We start from the raw sequence: 23,060 nt of genomic DNA on the forward strand, positions 1-23,060 counted from the left end.
ATCGCGCGACGGAAGTATAGTGGGGTTTGCTCTCCGCCGTGCGTTCGCTCCCCGTGAGAGCGCGCGTCCCTCGCGTGCTTTAACTAGCACATAGAGCATACGGCGAATGAGAGTTTTTTTTTTCTGCATCCGGACGCGACCATCGAAGACTGAGCCTTAGCAGCTTCGCTGAAAAACACCCTTTTAACAGCCTTAAGGGTGTTAAATTGTTTAGTGTCTGTATACATGGCATTGCTTAGCAGCCGAAAGACGGAAAATATGAATAAACTGAATGCGAGGGACTTGCCTTGATATGTAGCGATGATCGAGGATCATGTTGTCTTTCTTCCACGTTATCGTGAGCGGTTTTTCTCCGAAAGCTTCACATATCAGCCGGGCTTGCTCACCCTTGTTCACACGAAGAGCCTGGTAGCTTACTTTGAAATGTGCGGCCACTGTGGACGAAGAAGGAAGTTCGCCAGTTAAATCGTGCCTTTTTCCATGACTATATTATAAACACAATGAAACAAGCTGAATTTTGTAAATTGCTTGTTGATTTACGTTTGTTCACGTCTTTTCTTTTTGGGTGCAGAAAGAGAAATACAGATGGCAAAATATTTAATGTGTTTTTTCGCAGTGTTTTTTCGCTAGTGATCGTGACGTGCACTGCATAATAACCTAAACCTCTCACCTGAAAAACAAAATTCGAATACACATGAAACGCATGTGTTATTGGGCAACTGTGGAACCCGGTGGCGAGTCCTGAAAGGTTCACGAGAAGTTTCGATCGTTCTTGTTTATATATATACAGGGTGTCCCAGTTAACTTGCACCAATCTTAAAAATATGCAAATGCCACGTACCTAAACAGAACCAATGTAATGTTGTTTGCCGTCGCTTGGAGATACTCAGATTATTGTGCATTCCACCTAATGACATAATTAGTCTTAATCAAATAATCAACTTCTCAAAATATTATAATTGGATGAAAAGTGTCAATGAGAAGATTGGAGAGCAGCATGAAAAACTCCCGGTACAGCTTTATGTTGCTCAATACGTGCTATATAAAAGTGTTTTTCCGAGTGTGAGAGAAGCCCGCGAATACACGCAAAGTGCCTCGAGCGGCCAGTCACGCGGCAATATTGCGTGTATTCGCGGGCTGCTTTCGCGCTCGGTAAAACACTTCTATGTAGCACGTATAGAGCAACAGAAAGCTGTATTGGGAGTCTGTCATGTTGTTCTACAATTTTCTCATTGACACTTTTCGTATAATTATGATAGTAGAGAAGTTGATTATTTGATTAAGCCTAAATATGTCATTAGGCGGAATGCTCAAAATAATTGCAGCATCTCCAAGCCATGGCAAACAACATTACTTTGGTTTTGCTCAGCTACGTGGCATTTGCATCTTTTTAAATCTTGGTGCATGATAGGTGGAGCACTCTGTATATATATATATATATATATATATATATATATATATATATATGAAAGTGAAGAAAGGAAACCGAGTGGCCCGGTTTGTATTAGTCATGTCATTAGAGACCAACAAACAGTGACAGCAAGGACAGCACAGGGGAAATTATCAGCAGTTCTTGATTTAATTAAAGAAATGATAAATAAATGGAACTGAAAGTTGTCCATGTTTGGTCACACTATGTCTATTGGAGCAAACTACGGGAGCCCTCAGCTCCTGTGTAAGTTAAATCCGCGATTAGATTTCCTGGATACTAAAAAGAGAAAAACGTGTAATATATATATATATATATATATATATATATATATATATATATTCCTTTACAATCCCATGAAAATTACCCAAGCTAACGCGGACATCACTCTCAAATGTAACGGGAGGAGTACAAGCAGTTCCCAGTGAGGACTCATATACGGTTATAGATAGCGACGAATATTTGCCCACAAATGCAAATACACACACCTGTTAAGTGAAATAGACACAAAGGTCTTCATGCTTTTCTCGTAATATCGCAATTGTCATCTTGGTCGAAAAACACGTATTTTATATCAGAACGACGATTTGTGGGCGCACTTGAATGCACCGACACACGTTGCGAAGCACAACAAGAAAGCCCCAGCGACATTTTGTCAGGCATTCTTCTCACATTCGTTACGCAATCGAGCTATTGGGAAAGATTAGTGGTCTCGTCATCTGGCTTCTCTTGGAATAGAAAAAAAGGAAGAAGGAGAAGGAGAAGAGAACAAGAAGAAGCATGAAAGAGAAGAAGAGACAGTCAAACAGAACGGTCGCTTCATTTGCGAAGATGGAAATGTAATCAGGTTGTGAAGAGAGGTGGTGCCCGACTGTCGCGGCTCAAATCATTTTCATTACGAAAAATGAAATAAAGAAAAGAAACACGCTGCATGATATGTAAAAGAAAGAAGAAAAAAGCGATTTCGTTTATTATCGTCCGAGCTCACTCATTCCAGGGCGAGAATATTGGCGGCCATTGGTGCGACCGACTCACCGTGAACCGAAAGACGAACGACGGTGCTGAGTCCGACGCCGATTCCGTTCGTCGCTTCGCAGAGGTATTGCCCGGCGTCCTTGGGCTCGACGTCGTTGATTATGAGCGAACCGTTTTCGAACATCTGCATATGGTAATTGCTGATTATGGACTTAAACGCCTTGCCCGCATCGTCTCCTGTGGTGGCCGCAAGACGGAAAGAAAATGGGGATGGAGGGAGCAGGAACGGCGGGTTTGGTCAGCAGAAGAGAAAGAAAAAAAGGAAAGAGAGGTTAGATTGGAAGTGCGGAAAAAGTGCATTTTACGTCACAGGTTATAACTTCAGACGAAAGAAGAAGACGATATAAAAAGGCAGAAATGAGAGGGGCTGAAGGTGCACCAGTATTGAGAGAAGAAAGAACACAGATTAAAAAAAAAGAAAGAGTTCATTAGGATTTTTTTCTTGCTTCGTTCTAGCTTTTATACATCCCGGTATCATTTATGCTCATTCTTGTCTTTTCTTATTGATCGGCCTCATTTTATCATGCCACGCGAGCGTCCTTCAAAGGAGGATGCGTGTTGAGTGAAGACAGGGAAAGAGGGCTGATTGCCTGGTCCATATTTTCTTTGTCTTTTCATGCACGGCGACTCTAGTATGTCCATTACGTACAGACGATGTGGCCAAGTCACGCCACTTGTAACAATGCAATCTGGGAAACTCGGCGAACGGTGGCGCTACAGACCACCGGCTCCTGTATGTGCGAGACGGCGCACAGGATACCTGTACTGTTTGCGAATGTCGCCCATCACCCCACCTCCCCCAACCCTCCCCCTACACCGATCATCGTTCTGTCAGGACGGCGCGCAAGATTGAATGGTGATAAACTGCCGTGGCCCGTTGTGCAGGAAGGCTGTGCCATTTAGGGAGTGCATGTCTGCAGGCTGAGTTCATTGTAATATTGCATCGGAGCTTGGCGAACGACTGTATGTATCGATAAACCATTCCGTGGCTGGATTTGGTAGACGGTAAATTGTGAAACGCCCGCGCGTTGCATAAATGCGCATAAGGGCGTTTGCGTAAAACGTTATTATTACTGGGCAAATCATATGGTGTTAGGAACAAAGGGGAGAGCAATTGAGGTTTGCTTGGCGGTACCAACGCATAGGGGTATTTTCTGATTATGACTAGCTGCACTGCGCTCAGCTAGCCCGGGTATTTGGCAGGGACTGCTCCGATAACTCACCGAGGGCTATCTTCCATCGAATGAGTGGTGGCGGATGGCCCTCCGCTTGGCAGTCAAAAGTAACCCTCGACCTGACGATGCTGGACTTGTCGCTCGGTTCAATCTTCCATTTTGGCGGTACTGTAAGTGGAAAACACGGAAAGTTCAACCCTAAAAAGAAGAGAGCCATCCAGTAAGTTTGTCAGGTCAAATAGGCACACTTACCAGCCTCGTTGTAGTTAACGGCACAAGGGAGCAATGCCTTCCTTATCCCCCCAAAAACATCATTCAAGCGAGCTCAAATGCAATATCTCAACCGATATTCATCTCACATAATGTCTTTCTCGACTGTCACTTACAGTAGTGAGTTCAAAGAAAACGTTTTGACTGCAGTGCGACAACAGTCTGTGTGACGTACCAATGGTTGTACCTTCGTGTTTTCAAACGATCCTTCGACTCGAAGCCTTTCCTCTACTTCATCGAGTCCAGCACACCGCCACCCTTCGACTAATGAAAACGCTACACTTCTCAAAATTTGCCGTATATGATCATGAAGCACAAAGACGACTTCTGTCGAGGAGTGGCACTACTATCTAATTTCTTGAGTTGAGGTGGAGCGTTGAGTGGGAGAACGTTCTAGAATACGGGGGATAGCAAACTGTAAACAAGGTTTCTGAGTACCAGCTTTTTCTCCGACTACTCGGTGAATAGGGGACAGTTCAAGAAGACTGGCACTGTATGCGTGGTGGCGACACTGTGTTATCTAAGAATGAGGGACGCGTACTTGATAATGTGCACTGGGACGCCGGAAGAACACTATACTCGCAGACGACCTTCTGTGGCAAAGAAGGGAAAGGTACGGAGGCACAAGAGCGCTCGTCATGGTCCCACATGTTCATTCACGTCATTTCCAGCTGAGAACGAGAAAACAAGGACATTTCACTTACAACGGCAAAATTTGGCTCACTTTCTTCTGCCTTTTCTTTCACGTTTGGGCAAATGCGAAACCGTCGCACATGGAAGCTGCCCTGATTCAGCATATGTTCCAAGAAACCAAAATTGCTGTCGAACTGTTGAACTACTTGGCGCAGTAGCACATCTGCAGAAGCTCCACCCCCGTAGATTTCTCTTCATTGCACACTCAAAAAAAGAGTTGTACAAAAAGATTGTCCGCGAGTATAGACAAAAAATTCAAATCGGAGGTGGCATTTCTTTCTGTTCAATAAAATCAAGTTTCGGTATTGAATACTGCGGGAGACCATAGGAGAAAGACATCTAGTCAAAACACTCTTTTAGGCGGCTATTTCTAAATGAATACCTTGGATTCTTCAGGTGGAACAAGTGCCGCTTTCAAGTCGGATATTATTATCCGAACACCGTCAGCATATAGTTCTGGGCAAATAGATATTCTTCCCATGCGTTAAAAGCAATCAAATGACATTGCAGAATATGACTGCGTAGTCTTTCAAGAATAGAATTATAAGCACTTTTACAGCTGTAATACATTGAATATCTCTTCTGGTGGGTAATCAACGTACTTATGCGAGAAACTTTGCGCTTGCGTCCAAACGGGAGTTCATGCAAGACGACATTCCTGGCTCAGGGCTTTGTTTGCAGAGCGTCGCCTTTATTAAAATAGCTATTTGTCGCATAACGACGAAGCGTGATATTGACCTCTCTCCTAGAGGTCCTGCATATTGTAACAAGCGCTACTTTCGAACACAGTACGCCACTGTTACCAATCACCAGAAAAGTACTCCACTGGCACTCATCGGCTGGACAGAATTCCCAGTAATCAGATTGCGAGAGACATGCGACATTATTATACGGAATGTAAAGCCGGCTCTACAACACATGCCCTACTTTCTGGCTCATTAGTTCACCGTCGCATACAACGCTAACACAAATTTAATGAGCAGTTTCAAACTTGCTTTACAGTACGTTTACTACAAAGAGGACGGCGGTTTAAAGCAGAATATCAAATTAAGCTCTGCCCGTTGCCCGGCTTTCGTGATAATGCGGTATCGTCCTGCATATATAATTTTGTCTCCTGAATGAATAGCCACAGGCGCTTGTTGAGAGACAAAAGAAAATAGCTAGCATATATTTCGACATGTAAGACGTATGTTAGGAATAAAAAAAAATTTAAAAAAAAACGTGACAAGCATTCTCGGCTACATCGAGGTAGACGCAACAGAACATTGCAACCACACCCGAATGAAGATTAAGCGAATGGAAAAGGCGCTGCATTGCATGGAGAGAAACAAAAACAGCACCAGCGCTTCTCATGAAAGCAGAGTGCACAAATCATAAGCAATAAAAGTGAACACTGAAGTGGCGATCATGGTGGTAGCATATTTTAAAGCGCTCTCATCGCCGGAGGATCAGAGCTGAATACAGAAATTTAGTGGTCCCTGGTAGGGCAAATTTGGTAGTGAATGAGCTTTCACAACATAGTGTTTTTCTCTATTTTTCCGGGCATTTCACTCTTCGAATAAAAGCTTCTTCCAATTCTGTATCTATCCGTCTGTCAGACCGTGCGCACGCACCTGTGTGTGTGTGTGACAGAGGAGGAGGAGGAAACAACCTTATTTTGTTAATTTGCTTAGTGAGAGGTGGCTACCAGGTGGTGCCTTAGAGCCACCTCCTCAGCTCTTTTGATGGCCCGAAGTTGAACCTCCAGGTTCGGGTTCATGAGTATCGCTTCCCACGCTTCAGGCGAGAGAGCGGCCAGGAGATCTGGTGGGGGGGAGATCTTCTCTGCAGTCCCACAGAATATGATTTAAGGAGGCTATGGACCCACATAATGAGCAGTGTGGGTCTGTCAAGTCAGGGTAAAAGTGTACGTATATTTGTGGGCTAGGAAAGGAGTGCGTTTGGAGTCGGCGCCAGGAGACTTCTTGTCCCTTGGTGAGCTTGGGATGGGATGGGGGTTTTGTCCGTCTTGCGAGGCGGTAGTATTGGGCAATTTCGTGGTATGTGGTCAGTGGCTCGCTGACCAGGTCCCCTGGGTCTGAGACGGGACCCACCGCTCGGCTGACGAATCCTCGAGCACACTGGTGGGCCGCCTCGTTCCCCGGGTTCCCTGCGTGAGCCGGGACCCATATCAATTCAATTGGGGTGGGTTCTTCTTCACTATCTTGTTGTTTAGGGGAGAGTAGGGGATGCAGTAGTCGTAGTGTGGCTGGGGCCACGATTCCATGTGCAAAGTTGGATATGGCGGTCTTTGAGTCGCTGATTATGGTTGTAAATCCGGCTGCTGCAGCGAGGGCAATGGCCGCCTCTTCTGCCTCCGCCGAGTTGAGGGCACGCACAGAACAGGCCGTCAGTATTGGTGTTGCTCGAGGAGTAAATTGGTTGTTGGTATTGTTGTTGATTATCTTGGGGAGGCTAATTACGCTAATTGCGTACGTGTTATGTGGCAAGGAATATTGAGCAGCGTCAACGTATGTTGCTTCGGAGACCGTGCGCACGCACGTGTGTGTGTGTGTGACAGAGGAGGAGGAGGAAACAACCTTATTTTGTTAATTTGCTTAGTGAGAGGTGGCTACCAGGTGGTGCCTTAGAGCCACCTCCGTGGGTTTTGAGCTCTTGCTTTTCGTCTACCGTCGTGATGACCTGCCAGCATGTTCTTTGGCAGTGGCTTAATGATGAACCTCTTTCTGATGTTGGGGGGAACGGTGGCCGGATCGTTGTGCGTTGGAGACATTCTGTGCCCGATGCGGTCCAGGATCCAATGGCCTGTCTTGCTTCCCTGAAGTCTGTGAATGTGCGCCATGCGGTGTGCTTCTAGAAGTTCTTCCACGGTATTGTGCAACCCCAGGCTTAGGAGGTGCTCGGTAGGGGTGGTACGGATGAGCACCAGTGCAGATTTGTACACTTTGCGAATGAGGCGGTCCAGTTTTGCTTTTTCAGTTTGGAGTAGATTTAGGTAGGGAAGGGCGTAGGTGAGCCTTGAGATGACAAAGGAGTGGATGATTTGGAGTAGCTCCTTCTCCTTCATACCTTGCTTGCGTGCCCTCACTCGGGTGATTAAATGGACCGTCTGGTTCACTGCTATGGTGAGACGATCAATGGTGAAGTTGTTGTGGCGATTCTTTTGTACAAAAAGGCCCAGGACCCTCATATAATCCACGTGATGTATTGCAGTGTTGTTGACGTACACCTTAATGTTGGGTAGTGGGGTTTTTATTCTGCTCTGGTCTGGGGGTCGCAGTATTAGTATCTCCGATTTGCTCTGCGAGCACTCTAAACCCGTGTGTGTGACAGAGAGAGAACGGCCAAAAACACCAGGAAACTAAAACGCTAGACTTGGTCAATTAGAACATAATACAAAGAAAGAAACCAGAAGAAAAAGTTCCACAAACATGCAAAATTTGGAATCGAACCCACGACCTCTCGGTCCGCGACGATAGATCGCCGAGCGTTTAACCCATTGCGCCACAAACGCATTTGCAAAGAGCTACACAGACGCGCCTTATATATCTAACACTCCTCCGTGTACCCGCGCTCTTGCTCGGGGCGGTGCCGCCGCCTACGAGCAGAAAAGAGAAGTACTGCATTATGACACTAACGCGCACCGACAGTGAACGCTTCGGTGGTCTCAGCACTGCGACGCCTCGATGCCAGCATTCGAATGGACGCTGGCATCAAGAAGCACTACCAACCTAGGTGGCGTTCACCGTACTCAGCACAGCGGAGCGTGGCCTCCGCAATTAGCTCTGAAAATGTTTCTGAAGTTGATCGCGGAGGCTGCAATTACGACGCGCTGTACGCGCTGATTTGACTCGGTGACGATTCAGTTACGTGCTTTGTCTTGCGCGTTTTTCCTGTTTCTTGAGCCCATTTTGCTACAAGAGCGTATGCGATTGGTAGCGGCTGCCGCCGAACGCTACCACCAAGAACGCACAGCTCATTTTCTGCAAAGGCAATATGAGGTTCAGTGCAAGAGAAAGCTGGGCGAGTTATGGTTAATGTGGAACGTATTGCAATTATAGCATGAGAAAATAATCAAGGAGTTGTGCAGGATGCTAAAATTAGGAATAAAGCAAAAAAAGGGGATATCATGTGCGTAATACAGTGTCCTGCGTAAAAAATAGATTCTAATGTTGTTGAAACATCACAATAACTCCTAATATGAGGACATGCAGTTGCTCTTTTATCTGGTCAATTGGCAAATACTTTTGAGGCCATGTTTATCTCTTGCTTTGGCGTACAGGATGGGCAAGGTGTCGTTATATTAGATATCCTTTTCTTTCATAAACTGTGACTTTATTCCTTTTGTTTTATTTATTCAGTGCTTTCCCTGTTTACTTCTTCCTTGTAGTTCCCTTGTTCCCACTACTGTTTCAACATGCTAGGCTTCTCAGAATTCGATTTAATCACGAAGGCATAGCAATTTCGGCAGTAAATTTCTTCCGTTAGAGCCTCATTATTCGTGATTATGCTCCTCTCCGTTGTCCGAAGCAACGATAAAGACAATGCACGCGCCGATCCACTCACCGAAAACAACCAGCTCGGCCGTGTGGTTCGTGATTCCGCCATCGTTCTCTGCAACGCAAGTGTAGCGGCCGTTGTGCGCCCGGCCCACCTCATTGAAGACCAGGTTCGAGCCGAGGTCCCCCAGCGACGCCTCCTGGATGTTCAGCTGCGTCTTGCTGAAGGGCACGCCGTCCTTGAGCCACCAGATCTTGATGGGCGTGTCGCCAGAGCGCACCGAGCAGGTGATCACAACCTGCATCCCTTCGGCCAGCGTCTTGGGAAAGTTGAACGGGTTCAGAACCGTCTTTTCTGCGAACGGGTGCCCAAACAGAAGCGTTAGCGCTACGTAGCTAAAGTCTTACTCGTTCATCGGGAACGTGCAAGACGTGCCTAATGCTTTACGGCCTTAGCCGCATATTTTAACGCGATAGCGTTTAGGGCCCCGTGTCGCAGAAAATCCGGCGTCGGCATTGCCGCCCGGGGCCGAGAAAATCATCCTCAACCACGCAGGCCCTCCGCATATATTTTAGCACTAAAGTTGCTCACACTTTGTCTTGCATTCTTTACAAAGTTATTCCTCGGAATTTTGAGAGTGACAGCCCACAAACAATAGTAATGAAACAAAACATCGACAGCGCATGCCTTTTATGCTTTAATGCTTCTCAGGTTGAAATATAAAGGTGCAAACAATAAAAGAAGGCCGGCCTCACGAAAGAGGCCGCGTTTCTATCAGAAAGCGCGCCTTCGTGCACAGCGTTCACCGCCAGCGTTTCCCGGTAACACTACGGTTACATAAGCTGCAGTTGCCGGGAAGTGTGAGAAACAGTCAAGGATCTTTGAATGCTATTGCGTTCCACTCTTGAAGGCGAAGATTAAGCGTCCTCCAAATTTTCGCTAGACGTTCACCAGCCTCGTGCGACAGATTAGACAATTTTAGCGAGCTGTTCTTAAGGTCCGCTTTATGTACATGCGCATCGCCTCTCGGCATTACCGTTGAGAGAATGTGCTCAACGTTTGAGATAGCCGCACTGCTGAAAGAAGTAGTCCTTTGTTTGTGGCGCAATATAGAGGTACTAAATAAAAGTAGTGTTGCAAACAAAAAAAAAAAACTTGCACTCGGCCGCACAACGCTTGAAAGAGCGAAGTTGGGCGATCGTAGCCCAGCAGTTTCCGGAAGTGCGCGCGAACTTTTTGATGTGTTTCTACTCGGCACTCTCTTGCTTGGCTCCATGATGTATAAATGAATAATATTTTATGAATATCTGCTTGGAAAGGGGGTGGTAGCGGCTGTCACCAAGCTCTTTTCATTTTGTCGTTGAACACCCCTCCTAACAAAAACTTACGTGCAAGTCTCCCTACCAACGAATGGAGGGTAGCGCCACCCCGCGATCGCAGATGTCACGAGTTGTCACGAGTTAGACGGTAGAAGCATCTCATTACGAAGTCGCAGGTTATAAAACAAAAGCGTGAGTCATCGTACTGCATTTACTAATTGAATATATGGGCTGTCGCGCTGTAAGGCTGAAGTACAATACGGCCGTACGAGGAAGATACTTGCTGATGTTTTCGAAGCGCTGAATAAAAAAATGTGTTCAGAACTTTTAGGGACTGCTCAATGCACGCAAAAAAAAAACTTGGAAAATTTAAGTAATCTTCTTTAGACAAATGCTTTGTGTCCTACCCGTACTCTTCCCTGCTTTCATTCCCCGAATATAAGCAATGAAGCCGAACATGCTTGTACTCACTGATGATCTTGACATTAAGGTCTTTGCTGTCTTCCTGCTTAGGTGTCGTAGCCCGGCACGTGTAGACGCCTTCGTCAGCCTCACGCGTGACGTCAGTGATGACAATGGTACCGTTTTCGAAGGCACGCTGCCTCTCGTTGTGTGGAAGATCCCTGCCACCTATGGACATTCCACAGGTCAGAATAATAAATGAAAACATTGACTGCTGCTTTACTGGCAACAAAAGGCTCTGGAAATGCAATTGTTGTGGCCGTGACATTGACAAGAGCAGAATGCTACCATAGGAAGACGTATATATTGAGTAAATCATATGCGTTAAAAGTTGTTTACGATTCTAAAAAAAAAAAAACATTCCCGCTGCATTTTCCTGTTTCTTAATTTACCAACACTTGTACTTATTCAGCGTTTTGAAGGCGAGCGAAACTATCTCGGCTACACATGGAGCTTCTAGAGTAATCGGAAACCACTCAGGTATCAGCACGCTTTGCAAACTACAAGCTAAGCACATCAATGCATGCTGCATTTTTTTTATGCCTCGTATATTGCACTTTAGTTTAAGCCTCCAAAGCTTCAAAACTTTGGAAGTGGAATCATGTTAGTAAAGGTACATGTGGATCTTGCCTAGCAAAGTTTTTTGTTGTTTGCACTTACCAAATGTTAGCAATAGCTCCGCACAAGTCAATGTTAGCTACGTCAAAGAGGCGCTCTTCCGCTGTTTGTAGTACGTTTAGGATACAGCACACTGATGTTGCTTGACAACTGAACTTAATAAATAACAGCCCCCTGCTCCTTTATGGCTAGCGCACTTAATTATTCCACGGTCTATAGCGTGAGTTGAAAAAACCATAGCTGTCTTTTTGCTATTGCGTATGCATGCTCAGACCTGTAAACGATTTCGTAACTAATGCACATGCTAGGGCGAACGAAGTACTCATTTAGTTAGCTAAAATATTACCTTTATATGCCCTATTCACTTCACCCCCCTCTCTTAGCAAAAGCATTTACGGTTTTAAATAGAAATGGGACTTGAGGCCCATGAGGTGAGATTGCAGTGGTAGCAATTAATTATAACTAATCCTGGCTAATTAGAACGGCTAGCTATTTTAAGAATATCGTTATCATCATCATCAGCCTATATTTATGTCCACTGCAGAACGAAGGCCTGCCCCTGCGATTTTTAATTACCCCTGTCTTGCGCTGAGAAATTCCAACTTGCGCCTGCAAATTTTCTTTATGAATATATCTTCACATAAGCACAAGGATGACCTTTCATTATTCTGAAATAAATGTAAGCATCGTGTCTTAGAGGCCAGCTTTGATTTTTCCCGGCATTTATGTCATGACGATACGCAGCTCAAGCAAAGCAACATATACAGGGTGTTTCAGCGAACACTTTCAAAATTTATTTAAAGTTGCCTGTGGTGAATAGCCCATTTCAAGTTCATGAGCTGGTCTACACGAAGAGGCGGACATCACTTGCACAAAAAATTGAAATGCAGAATCGACTAATCAACAAAAATTCACGAATTAAGTTTTTAACTAATTACCTGATGGCCCATATTGCAATTTACAAATTGTAGCCGCGGAGTTGGCAAGGCGGATCGACTTGGAACGAATTCTCGGGATGACACCAGTTTCGAGATATTAATTCCAGAAATTTGAGGAGAAATGCATTGGCGTTCCAGGTAATTTTGTGCTTCAATGCATAAAGCCACGTTTTGTTAAAAAACTAACTGGAACGCCCATGCATTCCTCCGCAAATTTCGGGAATTAATATCTCGAAACTGGTGTCATCCCGAGAATTTGTTCCAAGTGGATCCGCCTTGCGAACTTCACGGCTACAATTTGTGAATTGCAATATGGGCCATCAGGCAATTAATTAAAAACTTAATTAGCGAATTTTTGTGGATTAGTCCATTATGCATTTCAATTTCTTGTGCAAGTAATGTCCGCCTCTTCGAGCAGACCAGCTCATGAACTAGAATTGTGCTATCTGCCACAGGCAACCTTTAAGAATTTTTGAAAGTGTTCGCTGAAACACCCTGTATATATATAGCAACCTCATCTCGCCACTGAATTCCTAATCCTATTTCTTCATCTGTATAAAGTATTTTTGCAATCCTCTTCACCTAGTTCTCAGTTGCTAGTTTATTATTGATAGTCGTTTGGAAAAGCAGACACACACAACGAAGAAAGATGAAATACAACGAGCGCTGACTAAATTTTATGCATACAAGGAATAAACACCTGAGTTTAGTTGCCGTGTGCGCTCATTGTGTCAGGTTCGTTGTGTGTGTTTGCGCTTCCAAACAACCATGAATATGTACCAACTGGCCCTGTTATCCACTCTCCTAGTTTTTTAGTTTATATTCTAGTATTTTACTAGTTAATTTCTCCTAATCTTCATAAAGATCCTCACAAGGAGTAATGAGACAAACTTTGTTGCCGCGCATTTCAACACTCCTTGAAAGTTTGCATGTATATGCTAGATCTCCCACATCTTGGTCTATTGGTCGTGCTTGACCATCAGAAAAGTTGAGGCGACAAAGGAAAGGCGCGCACAGGACAAACACCTGCTGGCGGAGGTCGTGCGGGAATTATGATGTACGCAACAGCAACAACCACAACGAGGAAAGCCGAGCTTTATCTTAGCATGCGGATCATGGTGCTCGTAGTTCGCCACCGACCTCGACTCCACGTGACTTTCGGTGCCGGGTGTCCCGTGTAAGGGCAGTGGTACACCAGAGTGGTGCCCGAGGTGACGGTCAGATTGGCCATGGGTCGCACTCGTGGTGGACCCCGGACGTCGATGCGGTCGTCGTGCCACGCGGTACCCAGGTCGTTCGAGGCCTCGCACCGGTAGAGGCCCCCGTCGTCGCGCGTCGCCGACGTCACGTTCACGTAGCTGATGACGTCGCCCGCTGAGCTGACGAAGTCGCCGTAGTGCACTCGGTGGCTCTCTCCTACCATGCCGCCGTCCAGCGCCCACGTGACCCGCGGCAGCGGGTTGCCCGAGGCCACGCAGCGGAGTGAGAATCGCTCGCCCGGATCGACCAGCTTGCGCGTGAACACGGCCTTCAGCTCGGGAGGCGTCTCTGTAAAGGCCAAGGCTCGTGGGTTGCACCTTACTGTTTAACGCATGTGCCGTTTATGCTGGCACCGAGTAGCACAAATTGCGGAACGCTGTGCTTGAACAACCATTTTCTAGCCACGTGTATATTAGAGGGATAGAAGCAATTGAAGAGGTAAAAGACATTATGTTAATCGCAATTTTGCATGCCTGGTCCACTCACACAAAATTAGGAAAGAGAGAGTGAGAAGAACACTTTAACCTTAATGAGTCTTGAGCCACTGCTAATTGTCATAAGTGACTACAGGGTGTCGAAGACAAGGTAATTTCAATTTTTAGACATTTTACAATCAAGCACAACCACGACCATCAATTGTAACCAAGTAGACAGCAATCGTCACTCGGGCATGCGAGTGTATTTGTCAGAAGAGCACTTTTATTGCGATAGCACTTATATGGAATCTCCAGGCGCGTTTCCGCCGTCGTCGTCGCCGTAATGTTCCGTATAAAGTTCAAGTGCGATAACATCGTGGCCGCACGCCGCATGCTGTGGGTGCGAGTGACAGCATGCTGCGAGAGTGAGTCGGGGATGATAGCTCGATTTCGCAGACGCAAGGGAGCAGGGCGGGGAGACAGACAGACAGACAGACAGACAGACAGACAGACAAACAAAGAACTTTATTGATGGTCCTGAGGAACCGCGTTAGGGCACCTCCCTTTTCAGGGAGTTCCCACAGCCGTCGCGGGCCGCACCCACGTCGGGGTCAGAAAATCGTGGTCCTCCGCCCTGTAGCAGGCCCTCCGGACATCCTGTAGTTGCTCTGAGAGGTCGCCGCTCTTAAGGGCCCTCCCAGTTCGTTAGAGGGGTAAGCGAAGAGCTGCGTAACGCAGGGCATTGCCAGAGCATATGGGATAAAAAGCAGTACGCCTGTCCTCAGTCTGGACAGTGGGGTTCTACATTAGGGGAACGACCCCGTTTGGAGCATGCAAAAGGCCGACGCTTGTGGTCTAGTGAGCTTAGGATGTGGTAGCGGAAAGGCCCACCGAGCAAGTTGATAATGTGCCAAATTTCATGAAAGGTGAGGAGCGAATCCCTGTACAGTCCTAAGTCGCCGCCCGTGAGGCCACCGGAACCACCGTGGTGTGTAAGACCTCGCGCACAGTCATGGGCCAACTCATTGGCGTTAACAACCTCAGAGTGCACATTGATTCCCATATGGGCCGAGAACCATTTGATGATATGAAAATCAGCAGCCCCCTCGGTGCCGAGGATGGCCAACGCTTCCTTTGAGATCGAGCCGGAGGCGAATGCTCGGGCTGCAGACCTGGAGTCGGTAAAGATATGGGAACGCAGAGGGTACTTCAGTGCTATAGCTACAGCAACCTGCTCGGCTACTGTTGCAGAAACCTTCCGCATGAATGCTGAGTTAATAATAGTGCCATTGGAGTCAACGGAAAGTACGGCATAGTGATCAGAGCGCCCGTACGGGGCGGCGTCAACGAAATATGCTGGATTCGGAGTGGCCGCCGCCACTTTTAATAGGGAACGAGCTCGGGCTACCCGGCGCCCTACATTGTATTGAGGGTGGACGTTACGTGGCAGGGGATTCTACCTTGAACGTATCTCGGACCATGGGTGATAGGGTCGCGTTGCGGCTCCGTGATTTCCGGGTGACCGCATCCAACGGATTCGAGGATGCATCTCCCCGCTCGCGATGACGAGAGTCGTATTATGTGGGCCACTCGTTGGACCTCGATCACGTCTGACAGGGTGTTGTGCATGCCAAGTTGCATGAGACGCTCGGTGCTGGTAGTGAGTGGTAAACCGAGCACGCGCTTGATGCTGTTGCGCATGAGGGCGTCGTTTTTGGCCTCTTCCCGTTTAGAGGAGCACGACGCGGAGGCTACATAGTTAACGCGGCTCATACGAAACGCGGGGTAGAGTCTGAGGTGATTGCTCTCACTTAACCCCCCCCCCCCCCCCCTTGCGGTTCGAGACCCTGAGGATAAATCCTAAGCATGTTCTCCGTCTTGGAGGTGATGCGGGCTGTCTTATGTGAGTTGCCCCCGCGCGATTCACGCAAGAGTCCGATGACCCTTATGGTATCCACTCTGGAGATTTGTTGTCCGTCCCTCGTATAGAGGGCTATGGGAACTTGATCTAAAGGTGTGGAGCACCTAACCCTCCGTCGGGTGTGCCTATACAATAGAAGTTCGGACTTGGTCGTTGACAGACTCAGGCCCGTATCTATTAGGAAGTGTTTTGTGATGTCGAGCGCCTCTTGGAGCGCACTCTCAACTGCAGCGTCAGACCTTCCCATGCACCACACAGTAATATCATCCGCGTAGAGGGCGTGACCCGTTCCTTTGACTGCGGCCAGTCTTTCCGAGAGGCCCTTCATGGTGATGTTAAATAGTAGGGGAGAGATGACCGCCCCTTGCGGGGTGCCTCTCGCTGCCAATGTATATTTCTTGGATTTGATCTGCCCTATTTTGACAGTGGCCTTGCGATCCCTGAGGAAGGAGCTAACGTACGCATGGAATCGTGGCCCGAGGCCCAGGTCTGAGATCGCGTCTAGCACGAACCGGTGCGAGATGTTATCAAAAGCCTTCGACAAGTCTAAATCCAGGATTCCCCGAGTCTCTCTAGTGTCGTCATCAATGATTTGTCTCTTTATAAGTAGCATGACGTCCTGTGTGGAGAGTGCCGGCCGAAAGCCGACCATGATGTGAGGGAATAACTGATTAGTTTCTATGTGCGTAGATATACGGTTGTGAATGGCATGTTCGGCCACCTTGCCCACGCAGGACGTAGGCGAGATGGGCCGCATGTTTTCCGGCGCAAGAGGTTTGCCTGGTTTCGGGATGAGCACCACTGAGGCTGTCTTCCAGGATTCAGGGACGAGGCCCTTTTCCCAGATTTTATTGACTTCCTCGGGGAGCAGCGCACCTGAGTGTCCGTCCAAGTTTCGGAGGAGCTTATTGGAGATTACATCCGGGCCCGGTGCAGAGCGACCTCCTCCTACATAGCACGAGGCCTGCGCACTTCGATTCATGATGGCATGCTACCTTGCCCGACTGCTGTAGCATCTAATGCGGTGCTCCCAAGTAAGCCGCGGTGATTTTCACGTCATCGATTTCGACACGCCGGGCTCGACAATGGAAATTTGGATCCAAGTTGCAGGACGTCATAAAGCGGAGTGCACAGGCCTGCTACTAGGAGGCGTTGGTTCTACTCCGGCGTCGGCTGAGCGCGGCCGCGAGGGCCCTATATTGAAAGCGATCTGCGACGGGCACAGAGTCTAGACACGACGAGGGCTGATAGCTTCGTGTGCGCTGTTTTCTCGTCGCTTAGCTCGTGTTGAAACTAGAGGCAGCAGGACGGTCAGTTCGCTCACTGATCTGCCACTGTTCCTCACACCAGCGCTTTGACAGCGAGTGTCCGCGGTCATCCAGGGATATGTGTTCATGTTTGTGCACAGTGACGTCATGGTTGTTAATTTACTTAGTAAGCGAATGTTTACAAGTTTATACGGTTGATAAAACTACAACCTCTATTTCGTATAGCTGTGTAATAATTTTCTATCGCAGTCGATGCTTCTCATTTCGGGCGAAGCTGCGTCTTTTTGGTGTTCTTTGAATTCAGTGACATTGAGAGACCAATTAACGAACGAGGAGATTTTTCGGAGTGATTAACTTGTGCATAAATGTGAGAGATGAGGTGACTGAAAAAAGACACAAGAGAGATATCTACTTTTGTGAAGAATGAGACATCGAATTCGAACACGGTGAAGATGTTAGTTCACCGGATCATTTTCAAAAGATCTTTACATGTGTTTTTTTTTTATTTATTCATAGCCTTTGCCACCCGATCAACTAATCAAGGCATGTTGCCTCACTTCATACAGTCTGTGCAACGTTCTGGAACGTTTTGTGCATATATATATATATATATATATATATATATATATATATAGTGTGTTGGTAGCGCTTACTATATATATATAGTGTGTGTGATATATTCGTGGCAGTAAACTATATAAAAATGCAAATATCACACTTCGAGCTCGCTACTTTCGCAATTACTCACGAATAATCCAGATTTTTACAAACACCTAAATATTTTTAGAACGCTTTCTCAACCGACAATCAGAAAATATGTGCATTTTTTAAATACCTGTCGTTCCCATCATTTTTTTCTGCAGCTCTAGAGAGTGTGTTACATTTATAAATTTTTAACTTACATATCAACATTTAAAAATTCACCAATTGATTTTTCTAACATTCTAAGCCTAAATAAGACTTCCTTTAATCTGTTTATTTGAGGAGCATTCTGTACTTTTAGTCACGTTTATTGAAACTTGTACGAACGTTGGTAGCGCTTACTAAAGCGCACTTTACTGCCTGGAGAACATTTAATTCGCTGTTCAAGTAAATGATACATGTGCGCAGCGCAAGAAGAAAACTTTTGGAAACAACAATAAGAACATTTTATTTTCAGGGATGATTGATCACTGTTTCCCTACTTGTTTGAAAAGAAACGAAAATCGAAAAGATACGCGCAAATAATGGCGCCACACTAGACTACGACATAAAACTGTTGATGAAAAATTCCCGCTGCAAAAAAAAAGATAGAGACAGAAATAAAGAAATACAAGCAGTCTATTGTTGTTTTCAAGCACAATCACTTACACTGCCTCCGTGGTGAAGGTGACTGGAAAAAATAACCAGTGAGGCGGAAGCCGCGCTACGTTATTCCATTAAACTCAACACTGCATTAAAGCTACGTTGACGTGCGCGCCCGCAACAACGTCTCGAGCCGAAATGAACAACGCGAGAAAGAAATTGAGCCGTAAAGCGCACGGCGAACGGGTACAGGGAAGAGAGAAGCTACAGCGCTGAGGCAACAGGTCCGGAAAAGGGGACGCGTTGCCAACGCAACTTCGAGCAACCACTCCTAAAGGTCTTGACTCTATGTAGGCAAAACTGACAAACACACGCGCGCATGAACCGCTGGCCGCGTCGCAAACCAACGGCACGTTGTACAACACCCGGAAAAAGAAGCGGCGGCGCCACGGCAACCCGCAGCAGCGTAGGGACAGATCTGGAGCGCTCCTCCTTTTCCCGCACCTCAAGACAGACGGTCGCGACAACATGACGGGGGCGGCGTTGTCTCGCCAGCAAACGCAGCGGGCGGGGCGGGCAGGCGAGCGAACGTGTCTGTCTCTTTCGAACTTCCCGCGCACACCACCGCCCAACGATGTTGCGCAGGCGTCGTCTCCGAGGCGTGTCCTTCGCTCCTCTTTCGGGACACGCGTAGCTGTCCCGGTCGGGCTCGTTCCCCACTCCCTTCCTCGTTCTCTTCCCTGTTCTCCCTCGCCACCCGGCAACGTTGCGCAGGCCCTGGGCTATGCCAGAGCTTGTCCCCCTCCGCCCCCCCCCCCCCCTTCCCGAGCGAGTACCGTGTGCCTTCCCTATATCCATGCCTGTCCCTTCCTTCCCTTCGCTCTTCCCTTGCCGAGCATCTTGAGGAAGCGGAGCGCGCAGCGCGACGCCAAATGAACACGGCGGAGGCCAAAGGCCTACGTCGGAGCCGTGATTAATGGGCCAGCCAAGCGGAGCCGTAAAGTCTGCGTGCTGGTGCCCCTTTCAGGTTCCCCTCCTGCTTCCTTGCGCGCGGTCCCGCCGAGGGCAGAAGAGAAACAGCGCCTGGGAAACAGTGAGTGTGTCCGCGGCGCTGCTACAGGCCCGGTTATCCCCAAGATTGATATTGCCTCGGTTTCTCTCGCGCCAGGCTTGCCGCTTCTCTTCGTTGCTGCGCACAAACAGACGTACCGCGTGGTCCCCGTAGAACCGAAAGGGGAACGAGCTGGGGAAGAGACTTGAGAAAAAAAAGGTAGTCCGAGAGAAGGTGTGTTAAAATAACAAAGCGGGACTTGGTTGAGTTTGACGCATGCTTTTTTTTTTAGTCCACGTGTTTGTTTGCTTGTTTGTTTGTGTCCGTTTAAGATAAGAAGAGCATTAAAGGTGGGAGGAAAAACGGGCAGAACTATAGTCGGCGGGAAGTACGAGACGCCAACGAAGCGTCGAACCAACCAGCCTGGATGAAGTCACGGTGAGATACAGGAGAAAGGAGAAACGAGTCAGGAGCCTCCGAGCCGAAGGTAATTTACCGAAAGTACCGGTTCTATCCGTTTCTCAGGGACCAACCTAAACTGTCGTTTAGCGTTTGTCCATAAAGGTCAGGCTCTAGGCAATGTTTTCGGGCTAACGAATTGTTGAGATAGCCGAATCACCGCCGGAAGCGTGCTTTTTAAAAGTTGAGAGGTATGGCTGAGATGGTTTTTCTAAGAGGTTGTAGTGGAATCTGGGACTTCAAGCTACAGAAAGTAGTTTGCACCGACTGTACGTATTCCTTGTCCGATGTTTGTATAAGGCACAAAACTTCTGCTTAGGACTGGAAGGTCATGCGATGCGTTAAAAAAAACAACAAAGAAATAATGAAAGAGGGAAAGGAGTGCGTATTTTAAACCAGTTAAGCTCCTGTCTAGGCCTCGCGAAAGTAATTTCTTTCTTTCATTGAGAGGGTAAAAAAATGGAGACGTTGGTGGACATAAATATTATTGTACAGCAGGTCCCTGAAAACGGGTATCGCTAGGTTAGGAATGGAGATGCGTAAATATAGGAAGTTGAGGACAACGCTTAGTCGGTTCTATTATTGTTTCCTATACGCAAATGACGTCTATATATGATTTCAGTGAGAATTCAAAGGACAGCGGGAGTCCCAATTCTCTGTTGTGGGCGGGAATTATTGCACGGCCCTTTGCTTCTGAAACACGGACAGTGACTAATCCGCACACATGGACAAGCCGGCCCAAGAATGATTATTCTGTGGAACACGTCTCGCTGATTATATATATATATAAAGCAAAAATGCAGGGAGGTTAGCCAAAAGATCGCCCCAGTTGGCTATCTTGCACGTGAAAAAGAGAAGAAGGGGTACGATAGTTGAGAGTACAAAAACAAAAACAGAAGAAAGCAGGATAGCATGCACAAATAAGACTACTCGCATATTCGGGTGGTCGCTTCAGTGCACTCTGGCAGTTCTACGTAGTTCGTGAAAAACAGATTTAAAGCTGTATTATGTAAACAACTGTGTATGGTAACAATAATGTGGCTTCATTGACCCTTTACCTCGTAGCTCAAAAATATTGTTGACCTAACAAAAGCATCTGCAAAAGATAGACAAATCCAAATTATAATATGTGCCTTTCAATTTACCTTTATTAATGTACCTGCTCTACAGTGGTATTCATTAAAATGTCGAGCGTGAGCTGCCTCAGATGTATTGGTCACAAACCCCGAAGGCTTTGTCGTCATCTTGTGAGCGCACGTGGGGGCCATATTCTCGCCAACGGGAGCTTTTTCCCCCCTTTTAAGCAAGCTCTTATTTCTTAACTCCATAAAGGTACATCTCAAGAACCCACATTGTCCTTGCCAAAGCCAGTGCCAGAGACCAGTTTTGGGCCGTACAATTACCTTTCACCACCTGGTCAACAATGGTTTTGAACTACTGTATCTCGCTTATTTTTAAGAGAAACTATTTAATATTTCAATTGGTATGTATTTGAGCAAAGTAAAGCATAACTAAAGCAATAAAACCATTCTAGGTCAAGCCTTTCTTTCCTTGCCAGTTGAAGGGCTAAAATCAGCGGAATCCGCTTAATCTGGAAATGATGCATAGTTGATCTCTTGCATGACCTTCGCAGTGCAGCCACAGTGCTCTGAAATGAACACTCGAATATATGGCGCGTGGTTGTGGGTGCTGTCACGCGGTCTCACCCCGCAGCTTGCAAACTAGGCCTAATGGTTAAGTGTCATAAACCGTTCTCCCATGCGTCAGATTTGTTTTGCCTATCAACATACAGTATATAAACGTTTTGATCTGGTTTTCTTCAATTCCCCACACGTCTGCCCGTCAATCGTAATTCGCAACGCAGAGGCAAACAATACGACGATTGTGCGTAACAGAAGCATGAGAACTCTCCGACTCATTAAGAACAGGAACAAAGGTATTTGTACAGATGGTAACAAGAACGCTGTTTCATCCCTAAATAGAATACAACGACCTGTTGCAACAATGTGAACGCTGCCCGTAGACATGTTGCCAACACTATACTCGCGTGCATAATTGAGATCGTGCGAAAGAAACCGTGGCCCAACAACAGGCGTAATTATGGTTGTAGAAGAGACCTCACTCGGATTAGTGCCTGCGCTGTTAGCAGTTGTCTTAACACGCACTCTGCGTTGACTTTTTGTGTGGCTACGGGGGAATGAATAAGTGCCACACAATCTGCTGCGTCGAGGCACCATTAGTCATCGGCGCCTCTATATCGTACAGCGTATTACAGAAAAAAAAATAAGGAAGGCATAGGCTTACGTGCGCCCGCTTGCCGTGCCTTTCTCTAACAAATTATGCGAACGCAAGCAACCTTATCTGTGGGATGTTCCTGAAACGGCAGATTATTCGTCGCCCTCACTCTTCCCCTAATAATTTATGCACCTGAGTATATTGCGCGATCAGTCAGCGTTTTTTTCCCCCGCTAAATGTAGAGATTGATTATTTGCCGAGCAGAAAATTTGTTTTCTGTAGCGATCGACAAAAATATGATTTTGCGCAGCTGAGACATTATTTCAGTTTAAAATAATCAACGTAGTGTACTCTGAGCGACCGGTTCACCCCGCCTGACCTCCGCGCACAAACACATAGTAATAAGTGGAAGGCACTGCCAACACCCGATTGTTTGTATGGGGATTATTAATTAGAAAGCAAGTAATAATGGTGGATGTCGGGGTCCGACCGGGCAACAATTCCCACAGAGAAATCGCCGAGCCCGATTAAGATCGCCGTATCATCCCGGAGAAGATACAGGGGACGAAAACAGTTGTGACATTGGGTACAATAAAGGTGAAAGTAGGAAATTAAGCTAAACAAAAGCCCTGAAAGCATTGGCGCAGAAGCTGATAGGGCAGTCAAAAACAAGGGAACAGCTACCAGGTGAACATGTGGAGAAGGAATAGCAAAAGGGGCAGCATGA

The 23,060-nt window shown here is 46.8% G+C and overlaps 1 protein-coding gene across 1 annotated transcript in view; it reads right to left on the minus strand.

Annotated features, from left to right (window-relative positions):
* The window catches only part of LOC119448721 (Down syndrome cell adhesion molecule homolog), a gene marked incomplete at its 5' end in the record, with an annotated part of 259,262 nt that overhangs the window by 84,676 nt on the left and 151,526 nt on the right, over positions 1–23,060 (minus strand). The window contains 6 exons of the mRNA XM_049666473.1: positions 283–434; positions 2,465–2,641; positions 3,688–3,807; positions 9,169–9,456; positions 10,893–11,051; positions 13,580–13,987. Of these exons, the coding sequence (XP_049522430.1) occupies positions 283–434; positions 2,465–2,641; positions 3,688–3,807; positions 9,169–9,456; positions 10,893–11,051; positions 13,580–13,987 (1,304 nt within the window). The remainder of the gene's footprint in view (positions 1–282; positions 435–2,464; positions 2,642–3,687; positions 3,808–9,168; positions 9,457–10,892; positions 11,052–13,579; positions 13,988–23,060) is intronic.

This window comes from Dermacentor silvarum, chromosome 4 (genome assembly GCF_013339745.2).
Source record: "Dermacentor silvarum isolate Dsil-2018 chromosome 4, BIME_Dsil_1.4, whole genome shotgun sequence".
In the NCBI taxonomy this organism is placed as follows: Eukaryota; Metazoa; Arthropoda; class Arachnida; order Ixodida; family Ixodidae; genus Dermacentor; species Dermacentor silvarum.